We start from the raw sequence: 11,779 nt of genomic DNA on the forward strand, positions 1-11,779 counted from the left end.
AGGAGGCTTGCATTGTGTTTGCCTTTTGCTATATGTACTCTGTGGTTGAGAGAAGATTTCTAGTTCCAGTATTGTTGGTCTGAAATATATTTCCTGGACACCAAATTAACTAAAAAAGGGCTTTTAAGCATGAAGGAGGGAAATAAAGAAGCAGGAGTAATATTTAACATACCTTTAAATTTAACTGCCTTCACAGTGATTCACCATTTTTCAACAAAACAGAGGAGAATCAAAGCAATAAAGGAAATGGCCAGGGTGTTGATGCCTGGAGGCCAGATGATGATTTATGTTTGGGCTATGGAACAAAAGAATCGTCGCTTTGAGAAACAAGATGTATTTGTTCCTTGGAATAGGGCCTTGTGCTCCCGGCCTTTTTCAGAATCAAATCAGACTGGGGATAAGAATGAACTTAATGCTAACAATCAGGATATACACCTAAAACAATTTACAGGCTCTGAGTGCACTTACACAGTTAATCCTAAACTGGATTTTGATTCAAAACATTCCCACAGTACAGACCATTGCTTACCGGGAACCTGTTGCATGAAAATGTCTGAAGAAGAAAACAGATTCTATAGATCACTGGGGAGATCTTTTCGTTTGTGGTTTTTCTCTAGATCCCTTGATGAATCAGCCTTGCGAAAGCAACCTGAAAAGGTGAAGCAGGAGAAGAACATAGGCAGATGGACAAATAGTGCAATATCCATTCAGCCTTCAAGGCACTGCAGTTTAGATTTAGGTCATCCTGGGCCGTTGTTAAAAGAACGAAGTTTAGATGATGATGAAGTGTTTCTGGAAAATGTCTCTCTTGGGAAAACACAATGGATGGCAGCCTCAAATGCAACGAGAACTTTAAGTGGAGAGCACGACATTCAGAGCAAGCATGAAGAAACATCATCATTAAGTGGTCCTATGGAAGACAAAGATTGCAGCTGTACTTGTAAGAAGGATGAAGATGATAAGTCTCCGGCTAGCAAACTCTTTAAAAGAACTTCAACAACAGACTCTACTGATTCAATTTTGGATGCAGCAGTGGCTGTTGGAGATCAGACTACTGGCACATTGGATACAAAAGCCTTCATGCGTTATTACCATGTTTTTCGGGAAGGGGAGCTATGCTGTCTAGTAGGAGAGAATGTGCCTGAGCTTCAGATTCTTTCTTCTTGCTATGATCATGGGAACTGGTGCATAATTGCAGAGAAGTTAGGAAAATCACTGCAAACAGAACAACACAAAAACTTCAAGGTTGCGTAATTTGAGCTGCTGCTTGTATTTTTGTGATTGTGCAAGGTAAAATTGAATTTCTGTCTTACATAGGTGTGTGCCATCCATTCCTGATTTTGCTGTGTATATTTATTTGTAAATACTGTAAATAAGAATGTATGTGGCAAATGACACTTACGTTTTGTTAAAGATAGGCTTTTACAAAGTTCAAACCTGAGAGTTTTATATTGCTTTTAGCAAATGTCTGAGTTTTTAAAGTGTATTTTTATTAAAAAAGAGAGAATTTTTATAAGATAAGGATTGGGGCATCTCTTATGATAAATATTCCTCTTGACAACAGTGAGGCTTGGTCCTGCAAACACTTAAGGGTGTGTGTTACTTTACTCAGTATCCCCCTGATTCTACAGTCCCATGCTTCTAAGATGCCTATTTGGGGACTTAAGCACATGTTTAAAGTTAAGCATGTGCTTAATTACATTACATTATTGTAGTTTAGAATGATCCCATGATACTTTTATTATTGTTGGTAAAGTTCATTCATGGGCATAAGCATTTGGAAGATCAAGCCCTGAGTAATTTATTATTTGTTTTTCACAGTCTGGAGAAAATGAGTCAGCTGCATGTGATCAAGATTTTGGTTTTTTTTAAATAAATTAGTTTATACTTTGGGTTGGTATTCAGTCTTATGTATTCTCCATCAGAAAGAAATTAACTTATTTTCTATGGTTTTAGAAGATGTTTTTGGTCATCTGTAAATAAAGTTTACCAAGACTAGTATTAATAACCCATTAACTAATTTAACATGTAGGGAAAATCAAATTTATGTGATATGCATATACACGGGGGCTACATGAAATTAGTATGATTCCAATACATCATAGCTTAGTTCAAAAAGATTTCTTGGCTATTATATTGCATCAACTCAGTTAGGTGACACAGTTTGCTTTCTTTTGTCTTAAACACGTTCAGAGAAATGCAGAGAGGCAGAAGACTTGAGTTCAAGAAATACAATCCTGTATTTTCTCACGTACTTCATGAATCTTTTTCCCCAAAATCAGCCCCTGAAAACTGGGCTGTGTGTTTTAAGTGAGGAGACTGGTTTCTTCACTGGAAAAGCAGTGTGCCTTGAGACATTATGCAGACCATGCAGCTGTCAAGATGGCTGGTGCTTGTGTTTGCTCAGCAAACTGAAGGGGCAGCCTCTTGTGTTAACCCTCTCACAGCCATAGCTTTTGACTGAGCACTGTAGGTTGTGCTTAAAGTAGCAAGTGAGGTGCTGGTAGTATTTTGATGAGTCTTGTTATGTGAAACAGCACTTTATTTACAGGAGCTTATGTTAAAAAAAACGACTTATAGTAAAGAACTAACAGTCTTGCTACTGCCCTTTGAAAGGGTTTGGGATCTAACTTGTGTGACATGGAGTGAGTCCTCTTGGGAATGTAGTGTCCTGGATGTGTGGCATTACAGAAGACAGTCTGCCACCTGAAAAAGTTCCCAATGCCACACCTCCTGGACCTTTTTATGTTTCCCATTATGACTATATCGCACAGTTAGTCATCAAGCTGTAAAAAATATTTTTTCTATATTTTGCCTTCCAAAGATGAGGTGCATGTTTTATTTGGGGAGGGGTGCATGTTGTATGCGATAAAATACAGTATTGGGAATTGGATCAAAAAATCCTTAAAATCCGTGTCTTCCACATTTGAAAAGGAACAGTCCCTGATGTCTCTTGGTGATGGAAACCAAAAAAAGCCTACAGCATAATTTTGATAACTTTCTTCCCTTAGTAAAATGCAACTTATTAACAAGGGTAAGTTTGCTGAGTGCACTGTTCAATCATACAGCCATTGTATTGTAGTATACCACCTTGACTCATGCTGAGCAGCATTTGGCTCCTCAAGTAACCTGATTGATTGCAACCAGCAATAGATTGTAACATAAAGTTGTATGTCACATGAGGAAGAACATAAAAATCTGGTTCATTGGTTCAATAGCAAAACTGGATTTGCTGGAATTACACTGGTGAAAACTGGTCCATTGATTCTACTTATGTCAGTGAAACTAAATCAATTCACACTAGTTGAGGTTCCGCCCCGCTGTATCTGCAGCTTTTTAAGTAAATAATTTGACCCTCATAATTAAATCGTCCAGGATGTTACTGGAGATGCTTAGTATATAGGAGTCTTAACAGCAGCAATGAAGTAGCAAGCCTGCTGTAAGTGCTTTCAAAACTTTACCCAATTTACAATATGTAAGTTGAGAGTTCTTGGGTTGTTTAGTTGTACACTTGGATGGAAAAGAATACTTCCCTATGTAGCTGCCTACTAGCAATTTACATTCAATAATATATATTCCTATGCTAATGTTGTCTTAATAGACCAACCTTCATTGTTTTTCCTCACTGACCAGATTATGTTTATTTGTACCACTGTATTCCACCCCCTCTCCCCCACTTTGTTCTAAAAATGCAGAAGAGAGTAACTATGTCATTCCTTCCCCTGCCAAAAAATGAAGTCTGCCCTAATGGTGTAAACACCGAACCAAAGCAAAGATTATTTAGCTCCTGGGACTCTTTCTAGCCTAACGGGGCACAGGGCCTGCACCAGCTGAGCCACAGGCTGCATGGACATTCCCTCCACACCCCTCTCCTTACTGTATCATGTGTTTACATGGACACCCCATACTCTACCACTGAACTGGGTGTCCCACCACCCATTGTACTGCATAGGCATGTGAATGCAGCTCTTCTCTTCCTGCCCCTCCCCCTGCCCCTCATGCTGCAGACTGTGGATGTGTGAGCACAAATCCCCTCTGTTGTAATGCATACCTTTGTGGTACCCCCTCACCATTGCATCAATTGTGCAACCCTGTTTCTGCCCCCCTCCCAACCCCCTACTCCATGCATGGCTGCAGAGTTGCCCTCAGCTCCCCTTGCTTTTCCCTGCACTGCCCTACCCCCTGGGGTAGAGACAGGAAACAGAAGCCAGAGGAGGGTGGGGGAGCCCACAGACTTTGGTTGCTGTTGTAGGTAGGCAGGAGCTGGGGGTCTGCAATTTAATCCTCTGGGCCACCAGTTGGACAGCCCTGGCCTAAGGTTAGGAAGTCCGATGACATTTTAAAACTTGGTTGCCTCCAGATGGATATTTCCTTGGGACTCTTGAGTGCTCAAAATCCATGGAAGCCAAGTCCCCTTTTTGTAGGGGTTTAATTATTCATTTAGCTATTTTTAGGCACCCAACTTTAATAATACACCCTTTATCTGGCTACCAAAAGTTCTTTAGAAACTGGCATTATAAAAAAAGTAAGTTGGCAGCCAGTTTTAATTCATACAGAGCAAAAGCATTGCATTTTTGTTCAACATTTTTGCAGAGTCCGTCCTGCAGTATTCAAATGTCAGATTTCAGCATGAAAACTAATTTTCACAAAATTAAGTAGTTTTTTCAATTCTTGCTTTTCCTTGGGTGGCATCTTCTTCTTGTGAACATCTAAATTAACTTTCTAAACTCCAATTCTTCTGTTAGTTGGCTGAATAAAACCTGTCATGTCAGGTGTTTTTAAAGGTATTTGCTTTTGGTGTTACTGTGATTCTTGGTTTGAGCAGGTCCAGCCACATCATAGATATTCCCAATTATTATTTCTTATTTGATTTCCTCTTCTGGTTTTAAACTGTGACTGCTGCATTGGTCTACATATGAGGGAGATTGATGACACTATTTATCCTATGATCAATTATTTTTTGGTACACTCCTCCCCTGGTTTTTTTCCCTCTGAGGCTACAAAGCCTTCATTTGACAAAACTCCTAACAGCTAGGGAGCAGCCAGATCATAAAACAGCATCCTGCACAGCAGGTATTTGAATCAGACCTTTTCTTCCTTTATGTAAAGACTGGGTAAGGCTGTAAGAACTCATCTCTTCTCTTAATGCTTTTAATGTCTCTTTTGATTACCCTCCTTTATCTTGATCAGCATGACATTACTAAAAGAAGCTGCTTGTGATACTAAGGCCAATTATAGTCCACCTATTAAGTGCTTCAGTGGATTTAGGTGCTTAAGTATGATTCTATTCCATCTTGCTTAAGTTGCTGAAAAACAATTAATGCAAAGATGGCGGGGTGCTCCTCTTCATTACAGCTTTTTTTGACTCAGTCTTAAGCGTAGAATGACAGTGTGCTACAGAAGTAGATGCTTCAGTGTATTTGAACAGGGTGGAATAGAACAGAATTACACTTAGGTACCTGAGTTCACTTACATGCCTAATGGGTGAATAGAATCTGGCCCCTATTTCATATTTTAGCACATTTAGAAAAGTGAAAATGCTATTGAGAAGTCCATAATTAACATTACGTACATAAACTTCCTGCACATCTTACAAAACAAGACTTTCAGTGGGCACATTTATATGAGATATTTACTGCAGACTTGACTAATTAGCTCCACAGTAAACATCTGAGCATCTACATGTGCAGTGCTATTACGATGGAGTAAACTAATTAACTCTGCCACAGGTTAGTTCCTGTAAATACAAGTAACATGCTGTGGCAGAGTTTTTTACTCCGCAGCAATGCACATGTAGATGCTGATGAGCCTGGCTGGGGCACAAGGGTGCTTCAGTGCAGGGGCTTACTGCTGGCTAGCTCCTTCCTGAAGCCTCCATGCCCCAGCCAACTGCTCCACAGCAATTTGAGCTGGGTCAGAGCAGTCCCAGACTGGCACGCTGACCCTCAAGGCCACCTGCCAGCCAGGACTGCTCCACCCCAGCTCAATGTGCTGTGGTTGCAGGCACACATTCAAACGTGGCACCCAGAAACAATAAACTCTGATGCGATATGTACTGGAGTTTATTGTTGTTCATTAATTGCACGTATAGATGAGCTCAGTAATGACAGAACAGCAGGATTTGGCCCTTGAGATTATGTCTGAATTACTTCCCAAGTGAACATGGGAGCAGCACTGAGAAATAAGCTCTGTACAATGCATGTGGGCAGGCTTATAAATTAGACAGTAAAGAAATCTTGGGATCAGTCCTAAGTTGCTTAGTGAGGCTTGCCCAGGTGCCAGACTCAGACTGTTCTGAGAGAGATGCTCAGGGCTGGTCCAAGGTGTCTATTTTGCTTTATTTACAGGTCTGAGCACATGCATAAAGGATTTATTTCTTGGTAGCCTTACCTCCCACCCCCGACTTATTCAGGCAATGGTATAGATGGTTCCTAAAATACAGGAGTAGAATTTGGATTTGTCTCTCCAGTTTGCACTGTATCTTTCCTAGAGATAACGTTTTGGCTCACTAGATTTTGAAGCCATTTTTAAGGCGTATTTGGAGACATCTTGGTCACACAATGAAAGATGCCCTGTTTCCTTCCTTTATAACTTGCTATTGAACATTGCCAGTCTGAATTGACTGAACACGTGCTGCTATCTGGTTAACTCTTAAAATATGTAATCTAAATGAACACCGGCAATAAGAAAGAACATATCAGATTACAACTGAACAAACTTATTTTTCTGATGGAACTGTAAAATTACAATCTTTGATAAATGTCATTCTGCCTTTTTTGAAGTAAGTGTGAATATTTATATAGTGAACACAATTGTTTTTCTACAAAATGTAATTAATTTTTACCTTCTTCCAAGCTGAAGAGGGAAATAGTTTTAAAAGCACAAATGAGTGATAAAGGCTGTATACTCACGTGATGGTGTTCTTTTGTGATACATGTTTATATTTCTCTTAGGTATATGTACATTTTAAAATCACATTTGGTTAAGATGTATGCATGTTAGAGCTGCATAGCACTGTTAATGAGCAATCTGACTGTGGCCTGATTTAAAAACCATGGCTCTTATCCTGTAATTGCATTTGACCATATTTATTGTCCTGTCTGCAGTGAATTGACTTTAATGGTGCACCACAGGAGGGAACTGTATTTGTAGGAGTTGGGCTCATATGCAGTACAACTTGGATGCTTCAGTATTACTAATTTTAAAATATACAGTTTAATATCTGTGGTGAGTCTCATACTTGTAAATCTTATGCATTTATTCTGGCAGTTACCTATGACTGTAACTTCAAATCTTCTGGCCAAGTTTATGTTTAAATACCACACTGTAATCACTTCAGATATGAACCATCATTTGGCTGAAATTAATTATTGCTTAGTTAAAATATTATTTCTTGCAGATGTTACATATTTTAAGATACATTAATAAAGATGACATATCCACTGGCAACTCTGTATGGGAAGTTCTTGCTGGTTGTTCAGATTGAGAAGCTTTTTGCTGTTAGAGTAATCTGCTCAGTATTTTTTGGATCATACCAGTTTGATATCCAAGCTGATCTATGTTCAGCCCTTTAGAACCAAATAGTAAGGTTTTTCTAGGTCCTGTTGCCTTTAAAAAAAAAAAATAAAAAATTATTTTCTCTCTGTGATTCATGTTTTCTAAAGTGGCCAGTAAGCCAATCTATTCTCTTGCTTTGCTTACTATTCACAGAGGAATGGAAGTATGTATTTAGCTCTTCCTTTAACCTCTGCTTTAGGACAACAGGAATTTTACTAGTGGCATGAATGTTAAGGTGGTCGGATTGTCTCAGCTCTTCTATGTACTCTTATTTCACCATGTACACTCTTTGGATGAATGTAAGTAAGAGGTCAGCAACCTCCAACCAGTGGGTTAGATCCAGGCTCCAGAGCCACTGTTCTGGTCCATGGACTTGGAGCTGCACCCCACCTTGTACCAAAGAGGGGAGAAATGGCAGTGGCAGATGCGCCATGCCACAGCAGGTATAAATGGCAGTCATGTCCAGGTCCTAGCTCCCCCCTCACTATCTACACAGCCTTGACCCAAAGTGGGTGAATCTTGCCTATAGCCTGAAAAGGTTACTGACCACTGGTTTAAAGGGCTTCATAGCTTTTTAATAGTACCAATAAGTGGATGGTATTTCTCCCTAGTACTAGTCATATTATATCTTTTCCAATATGTTATTTACGCATACATTTAGATTACATTCTCCCTTGCTGAGAATAATCTCATCCTAGATCAAAATCAAGGTTCACCTGTTTGCCTTTTAGTGACTGTTGCTTTCCTTACAGTGCTAGTATCAATTTCCACCACTATATTGGCTTGTGCACTTGTGCTCAGCTTAAAATAAATGTGTCATTTAGTTTCAGGAGCCTATTCATCTTCTACTGCAGTATTTTCCTTCATGCTTATGAATGCCTAAAAAATTAGAGGAGCGAACCTTGACTGTAGTGACTCAGACATCTCCAAACTGAAGAGGAAGTATGTTGGAAGAAAACAAAAGGTAAATTTTACTAGTAAGAACCTGAAAACATTCTGGGAGAGTGATTCCCTCATGCTCTGCGTTATATATGATGAGTTAAATTTGCTTTGCCAAAGCACAAGTGCAGTTTAGTGAAACCTGGGATTGTAGGATGGTATTAGGTTGCCCTCTTCTGGTGTGAAAAAGTGACCTGTATTTTCTGTGAGAGTACCAAGTAGTTTGTTCTTACTTTTGTTACATCAGCAAAAATATGCTAGGTGATTTACAAAGCAAAAAAAAGACAGACTCCTTGCCCTGTGAATTATACACAGTGATTTTACATTTGTTGTGAGTGAAAGCTAGAGAAAAGGAGGGAGAGAAAATGAACAGTTTTTTGTCTTCTAAGGAACACCAGACATCTAAGGCACAGACAGAAGTGACAGTTTTTACCTGATCCGGTTCCTGAAAGTGCTCTACAGCCATGACCAAACATAAGTGTACAGCTGCAAAGTGCTTTAAAAGGCCCTATCCCACAAAAATCTGAACCCTTGTTGCATGAAGGTTCAGAAGAAGACATTTCAAAATACAGCATTTTCAGTAACTTGCATCTGTCTGCAGTGTTCCCTCTAAGCTGTGTGGTGTGCATGGCTATGCAGGCGCGGCATGAATGTGCCTGCACAGCCGCACACATTGCACAGCTTAGAGGGAACGCTGTCTGCCTGCCTCCTAGCCTCAGAGCTGTTTTCAGAATGGGAGGAGGGAAACGGAGTGGAGGAAGTTTGGTTTGGGGGGGGTTTCGATCTCAAAACTGCAAAACTGAAATGAAACGAAAGGGTTTGAAACAGCTTTGAAAGCAAATGAGGGCACTGCAAATGTTTTGAAAGTTTCAAAACATTTCGAGTTTTGAAACTGGGCTCACTTGGCTTCAGTGCTGGTCACAGGTGATAGCAGCAGCAGCAGCCTTCTCTCATCTGGTATGCAGTTTGGGGGCTTGCACCCCGGGGGGAGTCTGACAGAGCCTGGCAGCCCTCCCAGGGGTGCCAGTCCCTGGATCTGTGTCCTGGATGAGAGGAGGCTGCCCTGTCACCTGGGACCGACACTGGGCATGGGCTGCGCCCAGCACCAGAGAAAATGCCAGACTGGTGGAATTAATAAGGAACAAGACACGGTGCATCCCCAGACCTGCTTTAAAATGACATTTTTTCAACAATGTGGCCTAACAAAGTCCTGCCTTAGAGAGGAGCTAAATAGCAGCAACAAGGGTTTGTTAGAACCAGAGACAGAACAATCTCTGCATTGGTTGCATTCTGTTTACATTTTTGAGGTTTTCTTTTTCAGACTATATCTAGAGACTTACAGTTTTGTTTAATAAAAGCTGATTCTGGAGAACAAGATAGTATTATCAGAGAAGTGCCAACATGGCATAGAGGTGTACACTCAGGGTTTTCAAGCCCTCATATACTTGCTGAAACTGGTTTGGTCTGAATTTGTTGGGGACAGGAATAGAATGATTTAAGGGGAAATTTTCCTAGTTAGGCCTAGGCTGTTGCTAACACACCCGCAGTATGAACAATAGAAGGCTCTGTTAGGATTTTTATCACTTACTGATGGATAACTTTCTTCTGTTACCTGTGTGCCAGATCCCTACATGAGAGCAAGTAGAAACAATTGAAAAGGTTGACCAAAAGGGTTCAGAGAGAGGGTGAAAACAAAAAAGGGAGGGATAAAGTTTTCAGGAGAAAGCAGCCAGGAAGATTCTTAACAGAGGTGAAAGAGCAGGTAGTCAGAAATTAAATAGAACTGGGTCAGAAAGAGAGAGAGCCAGGAGAAACAGAGTAAAGTATGAATATGAATGAGAAAGCAGGAGTGGGTGTTTACGTAACTAAAGGAACTAGAAGGCTAGAAGCCTCTATTGGAAGGCAAAGAAAAGTTTCTTCCAAATTTTAAACACTAAAAGCTAAGAACTGGAAAGTCAGTAGTTCCGTGTATTTTCATTAAGGTCAAGAAAGACGCTATGTACTTGGAATAATCAAGTGTGTTTTATGGTTCCTGCTGATCCCACAGACCAAATCTCAAGTGAAAATGAGAGATGGTGAACCGAACACACTGAAAAACTAGAGTTTATGACACTCTCATAGCTAATTAAGACCAAGCCCAAAGTAACTGAATTTATGCAGTATAAAATACAAATACAAACCACCTTGCTGCTTAATGCATGCAGAATAATAAGTTAAAATATTCAGAACAAGTGGTTGCTAAAATAAACGGTTCATAACTCTTTAGCTGTAAGTTTGTTAAAGTTATATTTGACAAATTAATTTTTAGTGTTAATGGTATACATTTTATAAGCTGCACTTTATTCCTGATAATGAAGCAATTGCTTCTTTTGGCTTCTTCCTATTGGATGGGCAATAATAAGAGTAAAAGCCCCTTCTGGATGCAGTCTAGAGTCCTGCCTGGGCTCATTAGGATGATGATCAATTTGAGTTTTCACTAAAGAAAGTCAGCGCTCTGATACAACTGTTCACTGTAAGCGCTCCCAGTAAGTCTTCTTCAGGACCTAATGCAATGTAAATTAGATAGCTTTCTCAGACCAATGGTGAAAAGATTTTGCACTGATTTCCTCTAGAAGACCATGTCAAATGTAATATGCAAGTCTGGAATAGGCATGGTCAGTCAGTACCTCTAAAAACATGCCACTTATTTAGTGGCCTTATGGCACAATACATCAAACACTTACATCAATGAATAACTACTGAGCAGTCTACATGTGCATTAATACCCTCTTCCTAATACACATTAAATTTAGTAGCTCCAATGTGGGGTACTATATAAATGCACGTTAGGCTGCCCCAATGTGCTATACCAAATGCACACATTTTTAAAGTGAAGCTTAATACACAGTAGCTTATTTTACTGTGCATTAGCATAATTGTACAGTTCTTTACATAATGCTTTAATGTTTAGTAAAATAGTTTACTGCATATTAAAGCACACATGTAGAGACACCCGCTGCATATTGTATAGGCCTGTTGAATTAAATGGAATGATACATGTGGGTAAGACAGTTTGTAGGACAGTGCTTACATATAGATTTACATTCCTAACTTTAGGCACCCAGGTGTGGAAAATTTGGACATAGGTACTAGAAGAATTGACATGCTGTTCTCCATGGATCCACTGTCTCACACTGTTCAGGAATTATATTTGGAGCATTTACCCTAAGAGAGAACCTCTGCTGTTTAATTCAGCTCTGGCTGGGCCTTTTAAAATAACTTTTCAGCAAGGCCTATAATGAAC

The 11,779-nt window shown here is 39.7% G+C and overlaps 1 protein-coding gene across 2 annotated transcripts in view; it reads left to right on the plus strand.

Annotated features, from left to right (window-relative positions):
* Positions 1–7,535, plus strand: part of TRMT9B (tRNA methyltransferase 9B (putative)) — a 51,976-nt gene extending 44,441 nt beyond the window's left edge. Inside the window, exon 5 of one of the 2 annotated variants that reach the window (XM_090035993.1) lies at positions 197–7,535. In XM_090035993.1, coding sequence (XP_089892119.1) covers positions 197–1,254 — 1,058 coding nt within the window. In that variant the 3' untranslated portion in view covers positions 1,255–7,535. The remainder of the gene's footprint in view (positions 1–196) is intronic. The other variant, XM_090035992.1, reaches the window with a different exon arrangement.
* The last annotated feature ends 4,244 nt before the right edge of the window (positions 7,536–11,779 follow it).

Source organism: Crocodylus siamensis, chromosome 2, assembly GCF_052110815.1.
Source record: "Crocodylus siamensis isolate JL-2025a chromosome 2, ASM5211081v1, whole genome shotgun sequence".
Classification (NCBI taxonomy): domain Eukaryota; kingdom Metazoa; phylum Chordata; order Crocodylia; family Crocodylidae; genus Crocodylus; species Crocodylus siamensis.